General features: G+C 51.1%; 2 protein-coding genes across 14 annotated transcripts; both read right to left on the minus strand.

Moving 5' to 3' along the window:
- Nucleotides 1-59: 59 nt before the first annotated feature.
- On the minus strand, nucleotides 60-13297 carry IL17RC (interleukin 17 receptor C). Of its 9 annotated transcripts, none has more exons than XM_047745072.1 (19): nucleotides 12342-13296; nucleotides 12035-12056; nucleotides 11686-11838; nucleotides 11328-11402; nucleotides 11127-11236; nucleotides 10067-10178; nucleotides 9695-9739; nucleotides 7859-7998; nucleotides 7591-7713; nucleotides 5020-5074; nucleotides 4752-4933; nucleotides 4607-4657; nucleotides 3709-3754; nucleotides 3424-3545; nucleotides 3096-3155; nucleotides 2498-2546; nucleotides 958-1053; nucleotides 812-850; nucleotides 60-716 (listed from the first exon to the last, which is right to left on the minus strand). In XM_047745072.1, the coding sequence occupies exons 1-19, from the start codon at nucleotides 12444-12446 to the stop codon at nucleotides 97-99; spliced, it is 2205 nt and encodes a 734-aa protein (XP_047601028.1). In that variant the 5' UTR covers nucleotides 12447-13296; the 3' UTR covers nucleotides 60-96. The 9 variants fall into 9 exon arrangements, with proteins under 9 accessions (XP_047601028.1, XP_047601052.1, XP_047601033.1 ...); XM_047745096.1 differs by having other exon boundaries at nucleotides 7591-7650; nucleotides 12342-12710; XM_047745077.1 differs by lacking the exon at nucleotides 812-850 and having other exon boundaries at nucleotides 12342-13297.
- Nucleotides 13298-13629: 332 nt separating this feature from the next.
- IL17RE (interleukin 17 receptor E) lies at nucleotides 13630-24671 on the minus strand. Of its 5 annotated transcripts, XM_047745221.1 has the most exons (17): nucleotides 24293-24661; nucleotides 23922-23937; nucleotides 23203-23322; nucleotides 22437-22534; nucleotides 22024-22183; nucleotides 21795-21934; nucleotides 20848-20916; nucleotides 19893-19959; nucleotides 18818-18993; nucleotides 18678-18725; nucleotides 18553-18598; nucleotides 18233-18381; nucleotides 15997-16065; nucleotides 15479-15530; nucleotides 15296-15394; nucleotides 15155-15214; nucleotides 13630-14783 (listed from the first exon to the last, which is right to left on the minus strand). In XM_047745221.1, exons 1-17 carry the CDS (start codon nucleotides 24422-24424, stop codon nucleotides 14188-14190), a joined length of 2097 nt encoding a protein of 698 aa, XP_047601177.1. In that variant the 5' UTR covers nucleotides 24425-24661; the 3' UTR covers nucleotides 13630-14187. The 5 variants fall into 5 exon arrangements, with proteins under 5 accessions (XP_047601177.1, XP_047601153.1, XP_047601170.1 ...); XM_047745197.1 differs by having other exon boundaries at nucleotides 18233-18598; nucleotides 24293-24671; XM_047745214.1 differs by lacking the exon at nucleotides 23203-23322 and having other exon boundaries at nucleotides 18233-18598; nucleotides 24293-24670.
- Nucleotides 24672-25173: the final 502 nt, after the last annotated feature.

The raw sequence follows: 25173 nt of genomic DNA on the forward strand, positions 1-25173 counted from the left end.
GGCCGCGGGCGTCGTGCTAGGCCCGCGAGGCTGTCACGGACACAGGCGGGAGACACCGGTAGAAAAATAGCGTCTGCCTTTATTCGAGCCCCTGCCTCACGTGCCAACCCGCGTGCCGTCCTCGGGATCCCTGGGATCCCCGGGAGACTGAAGCAGCTGGTCCAGGGCGGGCTGCAGGACCCGGGATACTCGCTTCGCCCTCTCCCCGAGCCGCCCGGGACGGGGGGTGCCAGGCCCCTGCAGGGTCCCCAGGAAGTCGGACAACTGGGAGGGCAGGGAGAAGACGGGTACGCTGCGGAAAAGGGCGGGCACGGCCTCGGAGTGGAGCAGTCCGTCGAAGTAGGCCCCCACGTAGCGGCCGGGCGCCCGGCCCTGCAGGAAGTCGGGCAGCACGCAGCTGAGCGAGGCGGCAAAGGCGTCGTGCGGGCCGTGCGGGGCGGACGCTGACGCCCCGTCCTGCAGCCACTCGTGGCATAGCGCCACCGCCCCCGGCGAGAAGAGCAGGACCACCACGCCCCCTTCCTGAAGGGTCTGGCGCCGCTGCGCGTGGAACCAGGCCAGGGGGCCCTGCGCGCTCAGTTCACGACGGCTCCAGAGGTCCACGGCCACCCGCAGGGGCAGCTGGCACAGCGCTGAGGCCAGGGCGCCCACCAGGCACTCGAAACCAGAGTCCTCCGCTGAGTAGAGGAGCAGAGCCGCGCGGCCCCTGGCGACAGCTGCGGGAGAGAATAGAGGGGAAAAGAAGACGTGAGAAGGCCCGAGGCCCGGCCCCCTGAGGGCGGCCCCCCGCACGGCACTTGCTCACACTCACCCCCCGCGCGGAGGTCCTCCTTCAAGAGCCTCAGCCACCCTGTTAGGGGAGAGGGGCGGGGGCAGCCCATGAGCTCAGCCGCCACCCTCTCGAGGGGGAACTCCCAGCCCTGCCCTTGGGGAGTGGGGGGGTCAGGAAGTGCTCACCTTTCACTTGGTTCTTTTTGACAAGGAAGAGAAGGAAAAGTGCAGAGGCCAAGAGTAGGCAGGCCAGCCACACCAGAGCCCAGCGCTGATGAACGTCTAGGAGACCCAGGGGAGAGGACAGGCTAGTTAGATACCTAACACTTTCACCCTACTTCACGAAGGAGAAAAACTCGTTTAAAAGATCTCTGGGGCTGCCATGTGGTGACTGAACTGGCTCAGGGAAATGTAAAGATCTGTCGCAAATCCACCGCATATAGTGTCAGAGTCAACATATGGACATAGATCCATCTACTTGAATGACCTCAGATAAGTCACTTAATATTTTGCCTCAGTTTTTACCCCTGTAAAACTGGGTTCACAACAAGTACCTACTTACTAGGGTTGTTTGAAGACTACAAATATTAATACACACAAAGCATTTACGCTGGGCCTAGCAAGTGCTCAAACGTCAGCTAATATTGTCTCCTAAGCATAGGGTTGCTGGGCCCTTGACCTCACTCTCTTGATGACTCCAAAAGCCTTCTAACTGGTGTCCCTAAACCTCTAAGTCCTTCACTACATGGCAGCCCCAGAAATCTTTTTAAAATACAAATTTGAGGGACGCCTGGGTGGCTCAGTTGGTTAAGCAGCTGCCTTCGGCTCAGGTCACGATCCCAGCGTCCTGGGATCGAGTCCCACATCGGGCTCCTTGCTTGGTGGGGAGCCTGCTTCTCCCTCTGCCTCTGCCTGCCATTCTGTCTGCCTGTGCTCGCTCGCTCTCCTCTCTCTCTCTCTCTGACAAATAAATAAAATCTTAAAAAAAATAAATAAATAAAATAAAATACAAATTTGATTATAGCCTTTCAGGAGGCTCCCATTGCTCTTAACATAAAATCCAATTTCCTAGGGGGCACCTGGGTGACTCAGTTGGTTAAGGGTTTTATTACTCTTGGTTTTGGCTCAGGTCATGATCTCAGGGTTGTGAGATCAAGGTGTGGAGTCTGCTTAAGATTCTCTCTCTGCCCCTACCCACTCTTTAACAAAAAAACAAAAAACAAAAAAAAAATCTAATTCCTCCCATCAAGGCCCTAGATGACACTTGAATCCTTGTGATAGAAGTCTGCCTTCCAAGACCCTCCAGCCACACTGGCTACCTTGGAGTTCCTCAAAAAAGCATCTCTCCCCCCTTTAACTAGCTCAGCCTTCAGAACAGCCAGAACCTTTTCCTGGCCTCATCCCACCTAAGTCAGTTTCCCAATATATGCATTTATGGGTCTGGACACTTTATAAGTAAATGCTTCAATAGCTCACATTTACTAAATGAAAGCAATTATTTAGCTAAGGTCTTTCTAGCCTTCTATGGCTGTGGTGGGGGCAGGGACTGTGTCTTTTTGGTGATGCTTGAATCCCTGTAAGCTTTCTTTTTTGTTTTTGAATGAAGGAAGGAATGTCCGTCTGATTGATCTGAGCCAGGGAAGGACAAGGCCATTACATGAGCTCCCTAAAAATGTCTAGATTCCAGCCCTTGGTGGAGGGGAAGGGCAGATTTTGTAATACTCACACTTGTCCATGGGGCAGGCCCATAGTGCTCTCAGGTCATCTTCCCAGAGCTGCAAGACACAAACAAAACCAAGGCCACAGCCCAGAACACCCACCAAGTTCTGGCCAGCCTGATCTCCAAATTCCCAGCCTCAGCTATGCATACTTCACACACACACACACACACACACACACACACACACACACACACACACACAGTAGGTCCCCGCAAGCTGCTCTGCCTTTGTTCATGCTGTGCCTACTCCATGCCGGAACTGGCCCATGTGAAATCACCCTTTCTTGACGCTCTCCCTGGAACCCAATGCTTAGTGCATATAAATTTGGTTATCTGTGTACTGTTTTCTAGCCAGCAGTGAGCAACTTGGGAACAGCAGCTATGCTTCTTCAATTCTTGGCTTCCCCAGGGCTGGACACAAAATAAGCAGAAATAGATGGTGAGTGGGTACCAGAGGGACAGTGAAGAGGCCCCTGTCTAGGAGGAGTGAGAGTTTCCCTGGTACCCTCTGCTAGGCACAAGAAGAGATGGAAGAAGTTAAATACAGAGTTTTAGACCTATTGGCCTTGGGCACTGGGGCAGGGCCCTCCTGCCACCCACTCACCTGCAGACACTGGCCTGACTGCAGGTCCTGTAGTAACTGCTCTCCGAGGTGAGCTGCCCTCTGCCAAACCAAAGGGAGGTTGACACCTAGGGGCATCATACTTAGGAGACCACCAAGCTGCAGCTTGCAGAATAGTTGGGGGGAGGGGAGTGGCTGGAGACTTCTAAGAGATCACTAAGAACAGGGCCTAGGTCTGAGTCACCCCCACGTTCCCAGAGAGCAGTGCAGGGTCTGGCACAAAGGAGGGGAAATTGAATGCAGTGAAAATCTGAGGCCAGGCTTGAGATGGACTGGAAAGGTACATGGAGGAGGGCCCCCTCGTCCTCACCGTGGAGGCCCGGCTGAGTAGTGGGGTGCAGCCACTGGGTTCCAAGGCACAGAGTGATCTGTTGTCCTGGGGGCCACGTGTCTCTAGCAGCAGCATATCATCCTTGAGGGCCCCGAGGGAATCTGGAAGGGGTGAGAGCCCACTCTGAGAAAGACCCAAGCATGCTGGAGGATGCCACTTGCCCCCACCCCTTCCCATGTCTATCTTCACCCCCATGAGGTGGCACTTCCAGGGTTCACCTCTATTGCAATGGCCCTGCCCCAGCCTTTCCCAGGCTCCACTCACCAGCCCACAAGCACTCCTGTAGCTGCAGCTTCTCCCAGCTGCTCACCTGCTTAGAAGGGGCCAAGGTTAGGGCCACAAGGAAAAAGCAAGAGGCAAGGCCGCAAAGAACAGAAGAGAAGGACAGTAAGGGAAGGTCTGTTTGGTTGGAGTAGGGGATCTGCATCCTGGACCTAATGTTAACCAGATCAGAATTCAAGGATGGGTGATTAAGAGATACTTTATTTTTCTCAGCCACAGCCTTGCGAGGGCATCTGTGCTAAAGAGCTTTATGACCCTAAATTAGTTCTTTTCATGTCTGATAAAGCACTTTCTACGTTCCCTTCTCATCTAACCACCTTCACCAAGAGGCCTCATCTGACCACTCCACTTGTATGTATATTGTATTATTCATTCAGTCTGTCTTCCTCCATTATTTTTTTTAAGATTTTATTTATTTGTCAGAGAGAGAGCAAGCACAAGCAGGGGGAGCAGCAGGCAGAGGGAGAAGCAGGCTCCCCACTGAGCAAGGAGCCTGATGCAGAACTCATCCCAGAACCCTGGGATCATGACCTGAGCTGAAGGCAGACGCTCAACCAACTAAGCCACCCCTGCATCCCTCTCTTTCTCCATTAGAAAATAAGATCTATAGGGTGGGAACTATAGATTGGTTTTATTCACTACTGTGAAGTAGTTATTATCATCCCCATTAAACAGATTAGGAGACTGATGTTCAGAGTGGTGAAGTGACTTGCTCAGAGTCCCATAGTACTGCTAAATAAATAGTACAACTTCCAGAGGTAGCCCAAAACAATTTTGCTCCTATGACCCAAGGGATAAAGTGGGTCCAGAAGACAGTGAATTATCTGGTGGGGTCCACTTAGGGTCCTCCCCTAGCCCAGAACTCTTGTGCCCTTCTTACCTGAACACAGAGGTTGGGGTGGGCATTCAGCAATGGCAACTCAAGTGTCTTCTGTGGGAAAAGGGTAATGGGTGAGGTCAGGAAATAGGCCCCCCAAGCTCCCCGTCATTTCTTGATCCCAGGAGCCTCCCACGGCTTCACTTACATTTACAGTGACATTTTCTCGGGACAGCGGTGGGACCAGCGACAGGCAGGGACCCCCCCCTGGTGCCTGCCAACACAGAGTGGCCTCAGCAAGCAGCAAGCAGGGTGCATTTAGCTGCCAGCCCCGGGGGGACAGTAGCCGCAGCCGGGCTGCACGCCAGAGGTTCCGGTGTGCCCGGGGGTCTGCAAGAAGAGGGCTGTGTCACTGGGTACCCAGCATGTGTCCACCTGCACCCTTCCCACCCTGGCCCCAGCCCTGGTCTTCTCACCCTCCTTAAAGGGGCAGAGGCTCGTCCTGACAGAGTCGGGCTCTAGAGGCCACACCTGGAAAAGAAACAGGGTTCTATTAGTCCATTCAACCCAGCTTCCCTCCAAGAGTATGTGCCAGGCCCTCTGCCAAGCACTGGGATGCATTCATTCAACTAATATTTCATCAACACTTGCCCAGTCTTTTTGCTCTTTGTAAAGCCCTAGCGTTGCATGCATTGATTCTTCCAGAAGACCCTATACCAGTATCTGGCAACACCTTCATTCAACAGATTTTTAATGAAGACCTACTCTGTGTCTTAGCACCATGGTTGGCTCTAGGGACATTGATAATGAAATCCAATCACTGTGTGTAAACCTACTATATGCCAGGTACTGTGCTAAGTGTTAACATATATTAATATATATAAATTTATTTGTCCTGTGTCATATATATATTATATATATTATACATAATATATATAGTATATTACACATATATTTTATATTATATAACAATATATGTCTTATATAATATAGACAGTATATATTTATATATTATTAAATATCACATATGATCATTATAATATTATATAATTATATGTTATATATAATATAAATATATTATATTCTATTATATATTTACATAGTATATAATATAAATATATGAATATATAGATATGTATCCACATATTTACAATCTGTAATATATATTTCTAAACATTATATAATTATATATTATATAATATATAAAATATGTAATATATACTATATATAACAAATATATGTATATTTTTAAAAGATTTTTTAAAGGATTTTATTTATTTATTTGACAGAGATCACAAGCAGGCAGAGAGAGAGGAAGGGAAGCAGGCTCCCCGCCGAGCACAGAGCCCGATGTGGGGCTTGATTCCAGGACCCAAGGATCATGACCCGAGCCGAAGGCAGAGGCTTCAACCCACTGAGCCACCCAGGCGCCCCTATGTATATTGTTTTAAGTAAACTCTACGCAGTGTTGGGCTCAAACTCATGACCCTGAGATCAAGAGTCACATGCTCTATCAACTGAACCTGCCAGGCACCCCATTTCTTTCAAAAAGCTTTTAAAGCACATCTATTCTATGCTTAGCCCTATGGTAAGCAGTAGAGATAGTACATTAATTTATTCAGCAAACTTTTAATTAAGACCACCTACTATGTGGCAGGCATTGTGCTTGACAGTAAAGATGTTTATATCACAGCAAACATTTCATGAACATCTGTTATGTGTCCTATCACAGTGCTAGTTAGTAGAGTTTCATTCATTTATTCATTCATTCCTTTAACAGACTTAATTAGCACCCATTACATGCCAGGCATTGCACAAGGCTCTGGGGGAGTTACTAAATTTGAATTAGGTATTATTTCCTTGCCTTCAGAAAATTACAAAGTCACAGTTTTAGTAAAGATAAAACATGTGTATAAATTAATAAACTGATGACTCATTTATCGAGCATCTGTTGTGTGCAAGAAAAAAGGAGACAGGTGCCCAAATAAGAAAGGAATGATAAGTGAACAAGAAAAGACAGAAGTATAAGAAGTTTGGAAGGCAGGAGAGGCCAGACAGTTGAGGAAAAGCTTTGGGAAAGAGGTAATACCTGAGCTGGAAAGATATGGCTGTATAGAAAAGAAATGAGGGCATTTCAGGCAGTGGAAATAACAGGCATTGATGTCAGAGATAAAATAGATGGGACCTGATCACCATGTAAATGTGCAATCAGAAGAGGAAAGAGGGGTGTCTGGCTGGCTCAGTTGGTAGAACATGTGACTCTTGACCTCAAGGTTGTTAACTTTGAGCCCCACATTGGTTGTAGAGATTACTTAAAATACTTAAAATTACTTAAAAATAAAATCTTAAAAAAAAAAAGAAGGGGTGCCTGGGTGGCTCAGTGGGTTAAAGCCTCTGCCTTTGGCTCAGGGTCCTGGGATCAAACCCCACATCTGACTCTCTGCTCAGCGGGAAGCCTGCTTCCTCCTTTCTCTCTGCCTGCCTCTCTGCCTACTTGTGATCTCTGCCCATCAAATAAATAAATAAAATCTTAAAAAAAAAAAAAAGAAGAGGAAAGAGCCAACATATAGAAGCTTGGATACTTCCTTTTGTAACAGTTCTATGAGGCTGGTATTGTTATTCCCATTTTACAGATAAGAAACAGGCTCAGAGAGGTGAAGTGACTTGTACAAGGTCACATAGCTAGCAAATGGCAAGAGTCAGTATTCAAACTGTCTGAGTTCACAGCGTATACTCTACTTTCCAGAGGAGTACAAAAAGGCAATTGGAGGAGTGGGGAAAGGCTTCAAGAAGGAGGTGACATTTGAATGGGGCCATGAAGAATGAGTAGGAGTCCTGTGGACAGAGGATCAGGAAGAGCATTCAGAGCCTGCAACAGGCAGAAGACAGGACAGCAAACGTCAGGAAAGGGCTAGTCACTTTAGGGAGCAACAGTTCCCACCCCAAAGAGGAATACAGAGGATGGCAAGACAAGAAAGGTAAGGGCCACCCCCCTTCTCAATTCCTCAATCCCCTTGCCCTGGCAGCTAGCCAGACTCTTCTCTTACCTGAATACAAAGGCAGGGAAACAGGTCTGTGTGGTTCAAGGTAATGTTCCGTGGCCCAGTCTGTGGACAAGCAGAAGATGAGAAGTTGGAGAAGATGAGGAGGAGGAAGACTGGAAGCCAAAGCTGAGGAAAACAGGCAGGCAGCAGTTACCCCACCAATGTTCCTTGCTTGGGGCATGGGTCGCTATATCCTCCTCAAGGGTCTCCTTTGATAATGCGCTCGCATCAGCCTAGAGTGGGAATGGACTTGGGGAAGGGGAGGCCTCACCAGGTTGCTGTGCCACCATGGTTTTGTAGGGCCCTGGACCTGGTTCCAGTACAGGGAGAGGCCAAAGTGCTGCTCCTCAGAGACGTCCAGCACGAGGTGCACATCATCGCCATCGGCAGACACACTGAGCCAGGGCAGGGCTGCGGGCAAGGTGAAGAAAGAGAGACTTCCTTCATCTCTTCTGCATACCCACCCCTGGCCATATCCCTCCAACTGATCCTTTAGTTTCCTTCATATCCCTGAGACTGGAAGGCCCCTGGACAGCAGAGCCTGTGTCCTCATCTCTGACCAGACTTTGTCCCTAGCAGCCAGCCCAGTATCCTGACCCAACTCTTCTCCCTCTGCAGCCAGGAGGATCCTATAACCACTGTAAGATAAACCATCTTCCTCTGCTCAGAACCTTCTGATGACCCCTCCCTGGTTACTCTCAGAGAAAAAGGCAGAGTCCTTACAATGGCTTGCAAGACCTTACCCACTCTATCCTCATTTCCTAGCACTCTTGCCCTTAATTGTTGCAGACACACTGCCCTCTTTGCTAATACTTAAACACACCAGACACACTCCTGCCTCAGGCCCTTTGCACTGGCTGTTCCCTCTGCATATGGAACACTTTTCCCTCAGATACCCACAGGGCTCCTCCCATACCTCCTTCAGGTGTTTGCTCACCAGAGTGAAGCCATTCCTGACTTCTGCAAATTCCCAAATCCCTTCTCCTCCTTCTCCTTCCCCCAATTTTTTTCATAGCACTAATCACATCTTATTGCATAGTTCACATCTCCATGTGTTTATTGTGTCCTCCATCACCCCTATGCTAACCCTGACTCCCATCTAGAATATCAGCTCTGTAAGGCAAGAGTTTCTGTCAGTTGTTTGTTGACTAATCTCAAGTGCCTAGGACTACTTCTTGGGCAGGGTAGTTACTCAATAAATATCTGTTGAAAAAGTGGAACAGTGTCTACTGAATGAATGAAGACATGAAATGCATGATGTGTATCTGTGTCCTCAAAGCTCCAGTGCTGAGTAGTCTCTAATGAATTACCAAAGAGGCAGGCCCAAACTTAAGGAACCGAAAAGGAAATAAAATTGAAAAAATTTAAGAGTTCAGGGCACTTGGGTGGCTCAGTTGGTTGGGGCTCTGCCTTGGGCTGAGGTCATGATCCTAGGGTCCTGGAATCGAGTCCCAGGTCAGGCTCCCGCTCTTCCTACTTCTCCCTCTGCCTGCTGCTCCCCCTGCTTGAGTTCTTTCTCTCTCTGACAAATAAATGAAATCTTTTAAAAAAAAGAAAAAATTTAAGGGTTCAAAAATATCACTGCTTATATCTTGATCTGGGTGATAGTTATGCAAGTGTATACATATATAAAAATTAACTGAACTGGACCTTAAAATTAGTGCACTCTACACACTTTTCTATATGTGTGTTAAACCACAGTAAAAAAAAAACAATATGAAAAAATAAACAAAGTGAAAATAAAATTCAAACATTGCCTGGGAAAAATCATCAGAACCTTGACCTTCCTAGCCCTTATTTTATGGATTAATATTATTTGTATTTTGGTATATGGTGGTAGTGGGGTGTACCAATATCTTGACAATGCTTTGGGCCTCTAGATGTCCCTGGTACTAATAAATAAATTTGTTATAAAGAGTGAGAGATTCACCTTCATATTCCCAATGCCTGGCACAGAGTAGGAGCTACTGCAGTTCATGTGTGATGAATGAATGAGCTACGAGCATCTGGATTGTGGCAAACCTAGACCTGAAGCCACCTCCAAGCGTCCTTCATACTCCAGACCCTGCCCCTCCCTCCTTCCAGCCCTGCTGGCCATAGCCCGTACCCCAGCAGCTCTGGATGCTGTCCTGGACTTCAAGCCCCTTGCAGTCTGGGGAGAGATCACAGAAAAGCCTCCAGTGGGGCTGGGGGCCAAAGAAAAAAGGGGGGCAATCCAACCCATGGGAAGCACTGGGAAGGGCTCCTTGTCCCTTAAATACCATCCCCATCTATCCAGTGCCCAAAGCACCCTTCTCAGGCACTGGGAAGCAATATCACCTGGGGAGAGGAGACAAGAGGGATGGACTCTGGGGAAGATGGGAGCTCAGCCTGTGAGTGGATGGGACTAGGAAGGGAGTGAAAGCAGAATGGTAGTAGCCGGGGGGAAAGAGACCAGGGGGACAGGACTTGGGGCCCCTGAGGCTCTGGAGCCACTTACCAGGCAACTGCTGTGTGAGGTTGAGTTCCTTCTGGTACCTGGGCTGAGTGTAGGACCAGAGTCGCACCTCAGCCCCCAGAGCAGCCTCGAAGCAGTCAAATACTACAGAGCCCTGTGAGGAGAGGGGTGGTGGAAGGCTGGTGGTATAGGGCTCAGAATACAGGCCAAGGGCTCTGAGCTCCTCTGGGGACCACTCCACTTGCCTCCTCCCCCAATCAATGACTCTATACTGTAGGGCCCGAAATTCTCCCATTAGCATTTCCTTTAAAGGCCCCCAGTTCTAAAGAACACACCCTCAGTAAGGGTGTCAGCAGGGCAGGGATAAGGGCTATTTGAGTCCCTGCTCCCACCCCTGCTGTCCCCCATCCCATGGCCAAAGCTAAGGTGATCAGATATGCCAACGCAAATGTGAGACACCCCTTCCTACACCCAATGCCTCAATGGTCCTCACAACTGCCCATCGAGGTAGGCCAGCAGATTCTCTCCCATTCTACAATTTCCCAGGCAAGAGGATATTGGCTGGGAGCTGCAGGCAGGAGGGGAAGTCAAAGGGTTTGAGTGATTTGGCCCAAGTGGAGCTACATCTTCCAAACACACGTGGCCTCCTGAAGTGGGGAGAAGCCCCAACACCCTGCACCATGGTCTACACACAGGGCAGACATGGTATAGAAAGTCCAGAGAAGTAGATCCAGAGCACAGACTTCCCCTCTCCAATCTCAGTTTCTCTCTCTGGAAAATGAGGGTAATAATAATACCTAGTTCATGTGTACTTCTGAGAATTACAGAAGAAAGGGAGAATTAACTCTCCTGAGATCCTTCAGTGCTGGGCATTACATGAGGTGTTTTACACATACCAACTCATCTTTTTCTCACAACAGCCACATGAGGTAGGACTATTCTTATTCCCATTTTACAGACAGGAAAACAGAGGCATAAAGGGCTGGAAGGTCTTGTGCACAGCCCTGCCGGAGTCAGCACACAGAGATAACACACACACAAGAGCACTTCAGAGACGCCATATTGAGAAGATGGCTATTGCTAGGATTAGGATTTTGCATACCACAGACTGACCAGGCTGCACGAGGGCAGCAGGCACTTGCACCTCCAGCAGGACGCAGCGGGCGGTAGGGTAGGCCTGGAAGGAGAGCACCACCTGGGCCTGGAGAAAGGCTGTGAGCAATGGGGTGGGGCACTGGTCAGGCTCCAGGGCCTCCGGCCAGGCCCTGGCTAGGGGCGGTTGGGCCAGCCAGGTTCCCCTCACCGTTCCTAGGCTCCTCGAGCTCCAGATCAGCGGCTCTTCCAGACCTGTCCTCATCTTTAGATTCTTCAAAGTGCCCTGGAACCACCCAAGAACAAGGCCCGGGTCAGGCCCAGGCTCTGGGTTGGCTTTGGGCTTGGCTTCCCTCCTGAAGGCCCAGTGCTGAGAAGCAAGGGCCAGGCCTGGGGCCGGGGGTGGGGTGAGGGAGACAGGGAGACCAGGCTGACCTGGGGGTCCTTTGGCCGGTGTTCTCCAGGTCAACACTGAGGATGCACAGGACTGCTTGGCGGACTCCCCAAGCCTTGTGCCCATCCCAGACATGCTGACGTGTGCACATACAGCTAGGGGATGAAATGCTCACCATGCACAGCCAGGTGGATGGCCACACGCACACAGAGGTCACAGTCAGTCTCCTGGTGGCACCTCAGCACCAGCTCTGTCTGCAGGCGTGTGGGCACCAGCACAGGGCCCGGGGCAGACACGATGCTCCCGGGCAGGCAGATCACGTCACCATCTGTGCATCAAGGGTCAGGGGGAGCTAAAGCTGTTCATAATCCAGAGTTTAGTTGCACCTGACACCCCCAGAGGGCCAAGAAGCTTTGGGTTCTTCCTGGGCTAGGGGTGGGTGGTCAGGGCAGGGAATTGGAACATCTCCCCTCCCTTCTGCCACCCTGAGCAGTTCTTTTCTTTCTAAAAGTAGGGCTACTCACCCCAGAGGTGGCAGGAAAGGCCCTAGGAAGGAGGGAAAGACAAATCAGAGTTTATGGCACCGAACCTAGCCATTTTTCCCCTGCCTGATAACCCTGGCCAACCTTCTGGGGCTCCCCATTCAAGCCCCTCTCAGGAGAAGACAAACCCAGCTCTTGCCCCCTCCCCATTCTTCTCTTATCCCATCAGCACCAGACAGACCAGCCAGGGCAGTTCTGGTGACAGTGACAGGAGCCAGGCTAGGGCCTCCAATAGGCAGCAGACCGAACCCTGAGCTTTACCCCAACCCTCCCATTACCCCAGACTTACCGGAGAGCAGCGGGCAGTGTCCTGAGGCCCCATAAGCTTCTCTAAAGAGAGGACCATGGGGCTTCGGCCCAGTGCCAAGGACAACAGGAACCAAGGCACAGGCATCTTCCATGTACCAGGAGGCACCAAGGCCCAAGGCCCTGTCCTGCCCCCCCAAGGGGGGGGCAGACACTGTACCTCCGTTCCTAATCAGCCCCAAGCCTGTGGGCACTAGGGGCCAGAATCCCTCTTCAGCCTGGGGTCCCAGTGCTGTCTTGAGCACTCCCTCTCCTGGGAGCCCTGAATCCTGTCCCAGTCCAGCCGGGAGTGCTTTCCTTTCGGTTTGGCTCCTGGCAGGCAGCTGACTGTTCCCGCCCCGCCCTGTCCCTCCCACCAACACCCGGTCTGGGAGCCAGCAGCCTTGGCTGGTGGTGGTGGCCTCCTCTCTTCTCCCTCTCTCGTCCTCCTCCTTCTCTGCTGACACCTGGCTGGGAGGGGCCCCTGAAGAGGGTGGTGGCATCACCGCTGAGTAAGGGAGCGCTTACTCACCCTGGGAGTCCCTAAGGAAGAGGGCCTGGGCAATGCTCGGGCATCTCCACTTCCCACGTGAATCTGGGATTTTGCTGCCCATTAGGTCCCCTCATACAGGGCACCCCCGGTCCCTTCACACATCTGCCTTGGGACTCAGTGACCCTTTGTGGGGCAGGAGCTCTAAAGGGAGGGACAAAGGGCATCAGAAAGTGGGCTTTTCACCCCTTCCTGGCCTCTGCTCAAGGGTGGGAAGGAACTCAGGACTCAGAGCCAGGAAGACAGGGGCTCCATTTGTGTTGTTGCCATGTTGCATGATAGATGGACCTTTCTGAACCTGTTCACAGTAAGGATTAAGATTTCCAGGTCCTGGGGCACCTGGGTGGCTCAATCATTAAGCATCTGGCTTCAGCTCAGGTTGTGATCCCAAGGTCCTGGAATCCGGCCCCACATGGGCTCCCTGCTCAGCAGGAAGCCTGCTTCTTCCTCTCCCACTTCCCCTGCTTGCATTCCCTCTCTCACTGTGTGTGTGTGTCTCTCTCTCTAGGTCAAATAAATAAAATAAATAAAATTAAAACAAACAAAACAAGATTTCCAGGTCCTCTTTTGGCTGTTCAGAGGCTTTGCTTGTGAGAATGTGAAGGATATGGTTGTGGGTGTGGACATGGAAGATCTGAGCCCACAAATGATGCATAATAACCCCCAGGCAGGGCTGTGCTGACCCCTCCTCCAACTCAGTATCCTGGGCACCCTAGAGAAGCACACTATGTCTCTTAGCTTATCCATTATGTTTGCTTTTATTAATTTTCTTTTGATCTTGGTTTCTACTGTCCCACCTTTGCCCTGGACACCCAAGGCCAAAACTTCTTTCCCTGGGTCAGGCGCCCTCCCTCCCTCCCTCTCTCCATCCTCTGGGCAGGGCTCCCTTCTGGGAAAGCAGTTTCCCTGCCTCAGAAAGGGTTTTTCTCCACTCCCCCCATCCCCGCAATAGAGTTACCCCTCCCTCAGAATTGGCATGGCTCCTGCCTCCTCTACTTCTGTCCCACACCTCTCCAGCCTGGACTGGAGCATGTGCAGACTGCTCTTTCTGCAATTTTGAAGAAAAGTATGAGGAGTTCCCCACCCGCAACAGAACTGGGGTCACTAGAGCCCTCATTAAACAGCGACTCTCCCTGCTGGTTCTTAAAGGGTAAATACAAGGAAGAAGCCAGACGCTTAAGGAAGGGGCTGGGACAGAGAGGGAGGTGCTCTACTCCCAGGCCAGCAAACAGAGCAGTAAGAATTTTTGGCCAGTAGTCCTGAGGAAGCACCCCCAAGGATTTTAGGGTAGAAGGCTCATTCAGGGGTTCCAGCCAGTACCCCTACGCCTGTCTCTGCTCAGCCTCGGTGGGCAAAATTTGGCGGCCTCGAGTTCCAGCCGGTGGCACAGCTCCAGGCGACCCCGAAGGCACCGCCGATTCCCGAGGCAGCCTCCGCTGGCGGCTGCGGTGGAAGGCTGAGCGTCTAGAGCCCGCAGCAGGCGTGGCAGGTCGCGCAGGAGGCGGTAGCGTGGCAGGTCGCGCAGGGGCGGGGGAATGTCACCCTTGGCACAGAGGCGACTGAAGTAAGCAAGCAGCAGCAGCGGGCGCGGGGCGGCGCGGAGCAGGGCGCGCAGGGGTGCGGAGTGGGGATCCCGGCCTTGGGCTGGACTGGGGCCCACACTGCTCCACAGAAGCAGCACGGTGCCCCGCTCCTGCGCAACGCGCGCCCGTGCCGCCCACAGCCATGGCAGCGGGCCCACGCGCGCCACGCGCGTCCCCTCCCACAGGTCCACGATCACGTCGCGCCCGCCGCCCAGCGATGCCCGCAGCAGTTCAGCCAGCGCTCCCACCAGGCGTCGCTGTGCCTCCGAGTCGGCCACGTGCAGGAGCAACACCGGCCGCGCTTGGCCAGGGCCTGCGGGCGGGAGTAGCAGGTGAAAGGGTGGGCCGCTAAGGGAGAGCCCAGCAACTTCCCCTCCCCTACTCCACCCTGACTCTCCTTTTTCCCTGCCTTGGGGCTAACTCATCGAGTGCCCCACCTGGTTCCTTAACTGCACTGGGGGTAAGTACCTAAGGCAACTTTAGCCTATAGGGTGTCATTGGGCTAATTAGATAAAAGCACCCGGAAGGGGTCAGGTCTTGGGCGCCAGGTTTGGCAGGTGCAGCGCAGGCTGGATTTCCACCCCACCGGCCTCTTCCCAGAGACCACTAACAGTGAACCATCTGCACAGAGGGACCTTTGCTCTGCCTTAACCATTCCTGACCACTAGGGGGCCTGAGGCTCACCACTTTGGGTAGCAGAGAACTCCGGGCACCAAGAGGGCCATGGCTCTTCTGGAAGGGAGCCTAGGCAGGGGAAGGGTGGGGGACAACTAGCTTAGGCTCTGTGCAGATCTGAATCCTCAGGTTACCCCAGAGTGAGCTTACCTGACAGTGGACGCCGGCGGGTGAAGACCAGAACAATGCCCAATAGGGTGGTGAGGGCCAGCAGTGCCAGTATCAAGAGCCCCAGGTGTCTATGAGAGACTGAGTCAAGCAGGTTGAGGCCAAGCCAGGCTCCTCAGTGTCCAGCCTTCTTCTAACCCCACCCCTTCTCTCCCAAGAACTCACCATCTGGACACAAGAGGTGCTTCCAGGAAAACTGAACATCTGACCTCCACACCTGAGGGCAGAGAGCCCCCACCCCTGTAAGCCAGGGTAGCCCCTTCTCCCAGGGAAAGCTGAGTAGGGTAAGAGAAGGGTATAGGGGATTTCTGCAGCACAGGGTTTGTGTTTGGTCCAACTGTGGTTGGGCACGCAACAGGTCAAGAGTGGCAACCCAAATAATAAACTTGAAGCTGGCCAGGGCATCCAGGAGGACCAGGAGGGCAGAGGCCCTGAATGAAATAATCAGATGCCATGGAGCTCAAGCCCATTGTCACCATGCCTGAATGATTCTTCCCAGGATAAGGCAGAAATCAGCTTTTTAAAATATGACTTCTCCAGTATTTAAATGGTAGCAACTCATTCCAATTTCAAATACCAGGCTGGCCAAAACCAAACATTTTTGCAGACTGCATTTGCCCCATGAGCTCCCTGTAGAGTAGATGCTAGGGGAGTATGTACAGAGTGAGGGCAGGACTCCTTACCAGGACACAGCTCCCTGGCTTCAGGAAGGGAATGATGAGCTCTAGTGTCACTGGGCTTGAGCCCTGAGTCTGTGGGAACAAAGAGCAGAATGTCTCCATAGTGTCAAATCTGGCTCTGTCCAGTCTGAGTCTTTGCCCACACTCTTCTTCCTTTCTACCCTCCCACCCCCACAGAAATCCTACCCAGGATTAAGGCCAAGTGCCACTGCTGACAAGAAAGAAGTCTCCTGGGATGCCTGGGTGGCTCATTTGGTTAAGTGTCTGCCTTTGGCTCAGGTCATCATCCCAAAGTCCGGGTATCGAGTCCCGCATCAGGCTCCTTGCTCAGAGGGGAGTCTGTTTCTCTCTCTGCCTGCTGCTCCCCCGCTTGTGCTCTCCTTCTCTCTCTGACAAGTAAATTTTAAAAATCTTAAAAAAAAAAAAAAAAAAAGAAGTCTTCCTTCTGCTTCATTCTCAAGCATCCCACTGATTATTCCCAGAGCGGAACTGTTGCACAGATACACATTAATCAGGCGATCAGGCGCTCATCAACAAACGTGCTCTGGGTGTCTACTTTGTGTCAAGCTCTGAGGAAAGAAGACACAGATGTTGTCTCTGTCCTCCAGCAGCTCATAAACCAAGGAACCTAACTATATAACCTGCCTCCCTTCTCTCCCACACATCTGAAGGGATGGCTTGTCCACTGGAAAGAACCTAAGTTGTGAAGTGACAACAGCTAAAACCAGGCTTAACTATTGCCTTTGTGGTTACTAGCTGTGTGATCTTTGCATGGAGATAGGTTACCTCCCTCCCTGACCTTCAGTTTCTTCATTTGTACACGAGGACTAATAATCTTTATTTTACTGGGTTATTGAGAGCATCCCTTGGGAATATGCATGTTAATACCCCCTACAATACATGGTGCCAGGTGAATTCCTTCAGTAGTAGTAGTTATTATTACACTGTGGACTCCTTAGGGGCAGACACTGTACTTTTCTTGTATCTCTCAGGGCCCAGTACAGGGTAGGCACAGAGTAGGGATTCAATAAATGCATGCTATATTGGACAGAACTGATTGCCATCTGTATACAGGCAGAATACGGCTTCCCCCTATGTTCTGGGTGTTGGTTAGGGAGTTGACCAGCATCTCCATCCTTCCCGAACTCCCTCTAGCTCCAACGCCCATACCACCCCTGTCCCAGACCCCATTCTTCAGCCAGCTGTCAGCAGCCACTGACACAGTGATGCTCAAATCATGGCTGAACTCAATGAAGGTGGTCTTCCCCCAGCTCACAGAAACAAATGAGTCCATGGATTTAGCTATCAATTTTAGATTATTCCATGGGACTTGGTCTTAAATCTTAAGCATGGCTCAGTATTAAATTTTAAACATTTTCTTTTAAAGTGTAATGTTCCTCCAGGAAGCTCCCAGCTATCTTTTTTTTTTTCTTTTAAGATTTTATTAATTATTTGACAGAGAGAGAGGGAACACAAGCAGGGGGGTGGGAGAGGGAGAAGCAGGCTTCCCGCTGAGCAGGGAGCCTGATGTGGGGCTCGATCCCAGGACCCTGGGAATATGACCTGAGCCGAAGGCAGATACCCAACGACTGAGCCACCCAGGCGCCCCAAATTTTAAACATTTGCTACCACCTATATGCTTGCGAGCCCTCATAGAATGCAAGACAAATAAGCAAGCTACAAATGAGTGTTTAAGAATTGGAAGGAGCTAGTCATGCTTAGTCAGATTGGTGCTATGGTTTGATGGACATATATGATTGTGGTTTTTATATCAGATACACAGAAGAGAGTCTGTTGGTCAGACTGTTCCTAGTTCACATAATAAAGTTAAATCTGTCAGTAGTTCACAGTATTCTGTGAAGAGCTCCTCAGATTCTAGGGGCTCTGCCTCCTAAGATAGGGAACGTCTGCCAAGTGTCTTGTGGAGACAAACGGGTAGAGGACAGCTGGGTCCAAGAGAGGACCTTGGTATAAAATGTGGCAGCAGACTGAGTGGTCAGAGGACAGCTGGATGTGGGAGCACTGGTCTCTTGCCACTTTATCTGGGGTAAGTTCAGAAACTAAAAGGATTAGAAACTGCTCCATGAACCCTCCACTGACTGAGAACCAGCTGAACAAAGACTGGTCAAGTAAATAAATAGCCAGATGATATAAGTTAGAGATTTGTCTGCCTCCACTTGCTGTGCTCTGAGCAACAAGACGGTGGGGGGAGAGGGTTGGAGCCCTGGCTGGGCCATACCTGGCTGATGCTGTACACAGGGGGCACCAAGCTGTCCTGCCCCAAGCTTGGGTGGCTCCAGGCAGCACTGAAGGTGGCGTGTATCCTTGAGGAGAAGTGAAGGACCAGCTGCTGGGCCTGGGTATCCATGCTCACATTCCAGGATGGGGCTGCCAGGGTAGGAAAGGGTATCATGAGAGACATTCTGTTTGCAGGAGGCGATAGGAGTTGGGTTGTGGTTGCCAGAGAAGTCAGAACAGGGCTTGAGCCTGGTTTGGTCCCAGTTGGGTAATGGTTCAGTAGTGGAAGGGCGTCCCAGCCAGGGTCACTTATCAGCTCACCAGTCTGGTGGGGGCATTCAACATGGCTGCTATTTCCAAATGAGAACTGAAAAATCCAAGAATGGCAAGTCAGCAAGCTCCCACCATCCATACCCCTCCCCATCCACTGTCCCCCATGCTTGTACCTTGAAGCAAAGCTGGGGATGCAGGTCTATTCCCTCCAAGACATACCACTGTGGTAGGAGAAGAGAGTTAGTCAGGGAGCAGGGCCCTGGGCCCCAGCCCTGCCCACTCAAGTCCCCGGGGCGGGAGGTGGCTGGCTCACCCCCTCTGACTCTCGAGCCGTGGCATTGGGGAGGTCTTCACAGAGGGTATTCCAGCCCCACTTCTGGCAGAGGGAGGCCTCCAGCTTCAGTGGGCAGCGGAGGGTCAGGGCCATGACCATCTGACTGTGCTGGCTGTAGTCGGTAAAGTGCACTGACTTCCAGAAGTCCGAACCATCTGGGCATGCGGCAGGCAGGGGCAGAGCGTGAGGCCCGCCGAGGCCTGGGCCCTGCTTTGGCTTCAGCCTCGCTTTGTATCCCCATCCCTGGGGGCACCAGGGGATGACTTTATGAAGAGGCCCAGCATGTTTGCTGGCGTGTCTAGGTTATCCAATAAATAAGCATGCCTTCTCCAGACCTTTTATGACCATTTCTACTTCGTTGTCTCATCTCCTGCCTGTGCCTCCATTCTGACCAGTTCTCTGCTGCTCCCCAAACTAAAAATCTGCAGATCTTTGCTTAGGTTCCTCTCAGAACCAGGGATGTTCCCCCTCACTACTCTCCTTTTGAAATACTGTCCCTTTTCTCAGCCCAGCTCAGGTGTCCCCTCCTGTAAGAGACCCTATGATCTGACAGACTTCATGGGCTTCTCCCTTTCCTGAGTTCATGGCCTATAGCCTAGTCCATAGTTCTAAAGGTGCCCTGGGCTTTGGGCTGCTTTGCACTATTCATTTGCTGTGTTTCAGGCTCCTGTCTCTTTAATTTGGGGATGACAACATGCATACAGCATTTCAGACATCACCAGCCACTTTCACATATAATATTGAATGTAAGTCTCATCCACAGTTGGAAAGGAAGGCTGGGCAAGTGTCACTACTTTGCTGATGAAGAAATTAAGGTTCAGAGAAGAATAAGTGAAATGTGACCTCAGGACTTCAGGCCCATCCTCTTAGGACACTACCTCCTGGATCTCCCGCTTCTGAACCTCTCACAGTGCCTAGCACAATGTCACAACAGAGGTGTGAATTGTGTGTGTGTGTGTATGTGTGGTTTGTGTGTGTGTGTGTGTGTGTGTGTGTGTGTGTGTGTGTGTGTGTAAGACACTGAGGGCTATGAATGCACATATGCAGCACTCACAGGCTTCAGGCCAGTTCTGGAAGGGACATTTTTTGCGCCTCACGGTGTCCTCTTGCAGGTAGGATACCTGGGGGGACAATGAAACAGTCAGGGAGGGTCATAGGAACGGCTTCTCCTCTATCACTCAGACATGGAACTCTTGGCTTGACCTTGCCCTGATGCCAGCTGCACGAGCCAGCGGGGCATGGAGGAGGGGAAGCAGTGAAGGGTATGGGCAAGTGTCGGTGGGGCATGACCAGAGTCTAGGAGCAAGATCACAACCTGGGAGGCTGAGTCCTCTTCTCCCTGGAGAGGAGAACCTATGCTCCCCCCAGAAAAAGGGGAAGTTCACATTCCTCCACTTTTAGCTTTCCTGGCTTCCCAAAGAATGCCCTGTATGGACCCCTCCCTCTGGACCACCCAAACAGGGATTGTCCCCCTCGGCAGCTGCTCCCTGCCCCACGTGTCCTTCTGTACCTCCCCTTTTGCCTCCTCCTGGTCGACAAGGTCCCCTGCATTTTCTGTCTAGTCCAAAGAAGTCTTAATGTTAGGCACCTCAGCTTTGTAAGGAGCAGAGAACTGCCAGGGCAGGCTCATGGTGACAAGACTTTTGAAGCCATATGGAACCTGCCAGGGGCCCCACGTGCCCTCGTCATGACTCCTCAGAACACACAGTAAAGGTAACTGTGTATTCCATCTCTGTGCGCTAAGGCCAGTCTGAACCTAGGAAAGCTGGGTTTAGTTGGACTGAGGTTGGAATCACCCGCCCCCCGCAAAATACCTCCTGTTCGGCAGGACACTTCTGTCTCTGACCCAGCGCGTGGCTCACAGTCAAGCTGGCAGCCATCTTCCCAAGCCTCTTGTCAACACTTAGTCTTTTTAAGACCTGACTCACTAAAGATATGCTTGACCAACTGTGCTTCTGGGAGGCCTAGAAGTGGAGCTGGGGACAACCCAGACCTTTTCCCCTGCTCACCTCTATGCACAGACAGGGCAGAAAGAATTCATAAGGCAGGTCTACAGTGTGGCCTCCAGACACAATTTTCTGTTGATAAAGCAGCAAAAGGAGAGAAGAAATGCCTGAGAAAGAGCTTAGGCACCCTGGACAAGGGCAGTAGGAAGCTGAAACCTTGGCCAACACACCCTGTTTTTCCTATCTGAGACTTACTTCTTCCACTAAGAAATTTCCTTTTGGGGTGGTGGGTTGTCCCTGCTCTATAGTCTATTTGCTCTAGGTGTCTCAGTATATGAGGTGGGGACAGAGAGGAAATAAGGAGAGGATTAAACATTTTTTGAGCCTCTGCTGTATGCCAGGGAGAGTGCTAGGTGCTAGAAGCATTAACTCAATGAACTGAACACTAGCATCACAGTGATCCTCATTTGAGAAATGAAGAGAGCTGAGGGCCTCAGAGGTACAGCTTCAGTCCCACAAATGGTACCAACCGTATACCAGGGCATCTACAGCAACTGGAGTTTGAAGGGGGATATGAGGCCCAGGCTGGGGAAATGGGGAACATCTCATTCTCTGAGGGGCAGCAGCAAAAGGAGGGAGATGGAAGGGTACCAAGAAAGATGTAACCAGTTCTTGGAGGGAACTGAAAAGCCTTCTTAATGCAACCTGAATCTCGCTGAGGGTCTTCTCGCTGGGGATACATGCTGTATTCATTTCTCTGCTGGGCATTCATGGTTGCTCCAAGTCTCTATTTGCCCTTTGCCTTCCTCTCCTCCCAGATGACAGGGACCCCTGCACTTTCTGTCTAATCCAAAGAAGGCTTAAATGCTAGGTACTTCAGACTTGTAGGGAGGTCCTAGACAATGACTATCCCTCTCTGGGCCTCAGTCTCCCCATGTATACAATGGGGAGATCTTTTTTGCTCCAGAACTATGTGATCTGGCTTTTTGAAGGGAGACAATATTCCATACCTGCGTGTCGAAGGGACTGCTCAGCTCCTCACATTCTAGTACCCACTGGTGACAAAGACGCACGCTGACCTCAGGTCCTGGAGGAATGGTCACTTGAATAGCCCGTGCCTCGGGCAGCAAATCAAAGGAGAACTCGGGCCCTGGGGAGAAGGGGGATTCCTTATCTCTTGGCTTGGGCACACGCACCAATACTTGGCTGCACCCATCTCTGGTCACACCCCACGCTTACCTTCATGCCTTTGTGAGCTGGGTCTGGGGAGACCTTCCAATGCCTTCAGATCTGAAGGTTGGGTCCTTTTAGTGCGCAACCCCTTGTGAGAGATGTCTGGGGAGGAGACAGCGATGTGATGACCCTTCCCAGACAGGCAACAGCCACTCAGCAGCTTCCTCTGTAGGCAGAGAACATGGTTGGCCTTGGGCCAGGAATCAGGCTTTTGTTGCTGCTTCTGGAACCTGGGGCCCCACAGGCAAGTCATTCAATCTTTAGGCCTTGGTTTCCCTAAGTGTGTAATGGACAGAACAGTCCACTTCATCATCACGCTTTCTATCTTTCCATCACCATGTGACTAGAGTACAAAGGAGAGGATAGGAACAAAAGCGCTGTGGGGCGTAGGGCAGAGCTGGACTTGGCAGGGGGAGTATCTGAGCAGATGCTGGCATCTTGTGTCTCCTACAGAACCGGAACTTACATGACTTTTTGTATTTCTGCACCAGGAGGTAGAAACAGCCCCCGTGGAGGCCTGTGCAGGAAAGGACATATTTACTATCCAGCCCTTCACTGCCCCTCTGCTGCCTGGAAATGTGGCCTGATTTTAGATAGTAAGTCATTTCAAATCATGGAGGGTAATTGTATCAAGCTTCTTTAGTCCTGAAAGTTATGATATAGTCAAAAAGGATTAATTTCTTAAGTAGATAAAAAGTCACACACACACACACACACACACACATACACACACGTATATGTGTGTGTGTGTGTGTGTGTGTGTGTGTGTGTGTGTATGCAAAAATATCCATTGTAGCATTATTTAAAACAGTGAAAAATTAGAAACTGTGAACTCTTAAGCGGTGTTTGGGCATTCAGTAAGTGCCGGGCACTGAGCTAGACAATGAAAATACAGAGAAAAAGAAAGATCTTACTTTGCAAATAGAAGGTAATACTAGTAAACTTGCAGATTTAAAACAATTTAATCTCAAGCATTGGTACCAGTGGAAAGGAGAAACACCTTCCCAAAATGATACAACTGACCCATAAACATCAGTTGTGGTATGCTATTTTAGAATGATCTGTCTCTGTTGAGGTCGACAATAGGAGAGACATGATAAGTCCCACTTTCCTCGGCCTGGGCACCCCCCAAACACCCTAATTCACATTTCCACTGAGAACAGCCCAAAGGGCTGTTTCTCATACCTGGAGGATCTGACACCAGATGCAGGCACAAATAGTGGCAGAGCCAGAGCTGAGCACACAGAGGCCTTGTGGATACAGCAAGGGCCAGCTGGGTATAGCAAGGAATACGGGCAGACCTTCCTGGTGAAGATAAAATGTAAATCAAATGGTAGGGTCCCAGGAAGCCCCTCCTTCCTCACACAGGGTGGACTGGAGGCTGAGATGTGCAGCTTTGGGCAATTTATGGACTTCTCTAAGCCTCAGCTTCCTTGTTCATAAAGTAGGACTGTTGTCAAGATCAGGTGAGATAACGTGTGGTAAAATGATCCGTAAACCAGATACTATTAGATATGAAAGATTGTTGTTGTGGCACTGACAGGAGTGAAGGAATAGTTAAGGGGAGTGCCTGGAGGTTATCCTGTGTCTCTCCTTTAATCCTCCCACAGCTCAGGGGCAGCGGCTTTCATCCTACAATCATTTCTACCACCCTGCTCTACCCCTCAGAAACTGCCCCTCAGAAACAGGGAGTCAGAGGGGCTAGGGGCACTGCCTGCGGCCACTTGTGGAGTATGTGGTGGAATTGCAATGCAAATCCAGGCTTGCCCTGATTCTAAACCCTGTGTTTTCTCCTTGATATGCTAACTTCCCAAGTTGGGAGACAAAAATTTGAATGGAAAGCTCCCTAGGGATCTGGAACAAAAGGGACACAGAAGAGAAGCAGGGCAGGGAATGAGACTCACCAGTGAGAGTGTCTTCCTGAAGACACAGTGCCCAGCAGGGGCAAGAAAGAAGAGAAGAATTATTAGTAGGGATTCCTATGGTGGGCCAGGGGGGCATTCTCTCTGGGGTCTTTGCCTCAAATCACCTAATTCCAAGGCCCATATCCCAATAGCCCATCCACTCTGGCTCTTGTCTTCCCAGCTCAACCCTGCCCAGGCCCTTAGCACTCCAGAACCTTGGCTACCCCTGCAAGACCATATAGAGGACACACTGGGGCTGCAAGCAGGGCCCAGGGACTTGGGAGACATGAGAGGACAGGCAGAAAAGTGGGGAGCTTTACCAGCCTGTGGCAGGGAGAGGTCCCTACTGGGCAGCCGAAGCTTTACCTTACCATGTGGGAGGCCAGCAGACAGTGGGTGCTCCAGCGGGGCAGGTAGGGGCAGCCAATCCTGGCGGAGGCAGAGAGCCTAATGAACAGCAGGAGGAGAAGCAGGAGTGGAGCTGCCAACCTGGGGCTCCCCATGGGCTCCCGTGGGGTCAGAGCACCCAGACCATGGCTGCACAGTCTGAAGGTGGGCAGCAGGCCCTTGCTGTGCAGCCCCAGGGAGTACAGGGAGCCAGAGTCTTCGCCCCTGCCAGCCCCTGCCCCACCCTGCCCCAAAGCTCCTCCTCGATCCTAGATCCTAACCAGCCAGCCAGGCCACATTCCTTCTCCTAGCAGAGGGACAGAAGGACAGTTGCCGCAACCCCCTCCCCCTGCCCCCCCACCCCCAGAAAACCCTACTGCTCCCCTGGAGGGCACGGGGCTCCTGCTCTGGCAGAGAAATAACAGGAAAGAGGCCAGCGCAGGGTTAAGGGGATGGAGGGCTGTCCCCACTTCTTAACCCCTCCTACTCCTGCAACACCCGGTAGATTTGACCCGCCCACTAATGCTCTTGGACTTGGAGCTAACTTGGAGATGTGCTTTATCCCCTCACTTAGAGAATTAACAACTATTAAGCACTATTCTGCAATGGGGTCTGGAGACAGAGGTGACTGAGGCACCATTTAAAGTTGAACAGAACAACAAAAGGTCACGTAAAAGGATGCACGTAAACCTCACATGCCCCCATACACATACTACTCCCCACCTAGCTGACCCTCAACACTATATAGCCCAGGTTTCTCTTCCCACCCAGCTCTTCTGGACAAAGGGCTCCATGTCAAAGGGGTCTCCAGCTTCAAGGATCCTCTAATCAGTACAGTCTGCTCAGGAAGCCCCAGAGCGCATAG

The sequence above is a fragment of the Lutra lutra genome, chromosome 1 (genome assembly GCF_902655055.1).
Source record: "Lutra lutra chromosome 1, mLutLut1.2, whole genome shotgun sequence".
Classification (NCBI taxonomy): Eukaryota; Metazoa; Chordata; class Mammalia; order Carnivora; family Mustelidae; genus Lutra; species Lutra lutra.

What these genes read in the sequence shown, in the direction of transcription:
- IL17RC (XM_047745072.1), bottom strand. Translation starts at nt 12,446, where the DNA reads ATGCCTGTGCCTTGGTTCCTGTTGTCCTTGGCACTGGGCCGAAGCCCC. An exon ending in ACAGGAGTGCTTGTGGGCTG is followed by an intron (nt 3,546 to 3,708) that starts GTGAGTGGAGCC and finishes CACCCCTTCCAG; the next exon opens with ATTCCCTCGGGGCCCTCAAG. An exon ending in TACTCAGCCGGGCCTCCACG is followed by an intron (nt 3,156 to 3,423) that starts GTGAGGACGAGG and finishes TTGGTTTGGCAG; the next exon opens with AGGGCAGCTCACCTCGGAGA.
- IL17RE (XM_047745197.1), bottom strand. Translation starts at nt 24,424, where the DNA reads ATGGGGAGCCCCAGGTTGGCAGCTCCACTCCTGCTTCTCCTCCTGCTG. An exon ending in ATCCCCAGCTTTGCTTCAAG is followed by an intron (nt 18,599 to 18,677) that starts GTACAAGCATGG and finishes TGGATTTTTCAG; the next exon opens with TTCTCATTTGGAAATAGCAG. An exon ending in GCACCTCTTGTGTCCAGATG is followed by an intron (nt 15,395 to 15,478) that starts GTGAGTTCTTGG and finishes TGCTTGACTCAG; the next exon opens with TCTCTCATAGACACCTGGGG.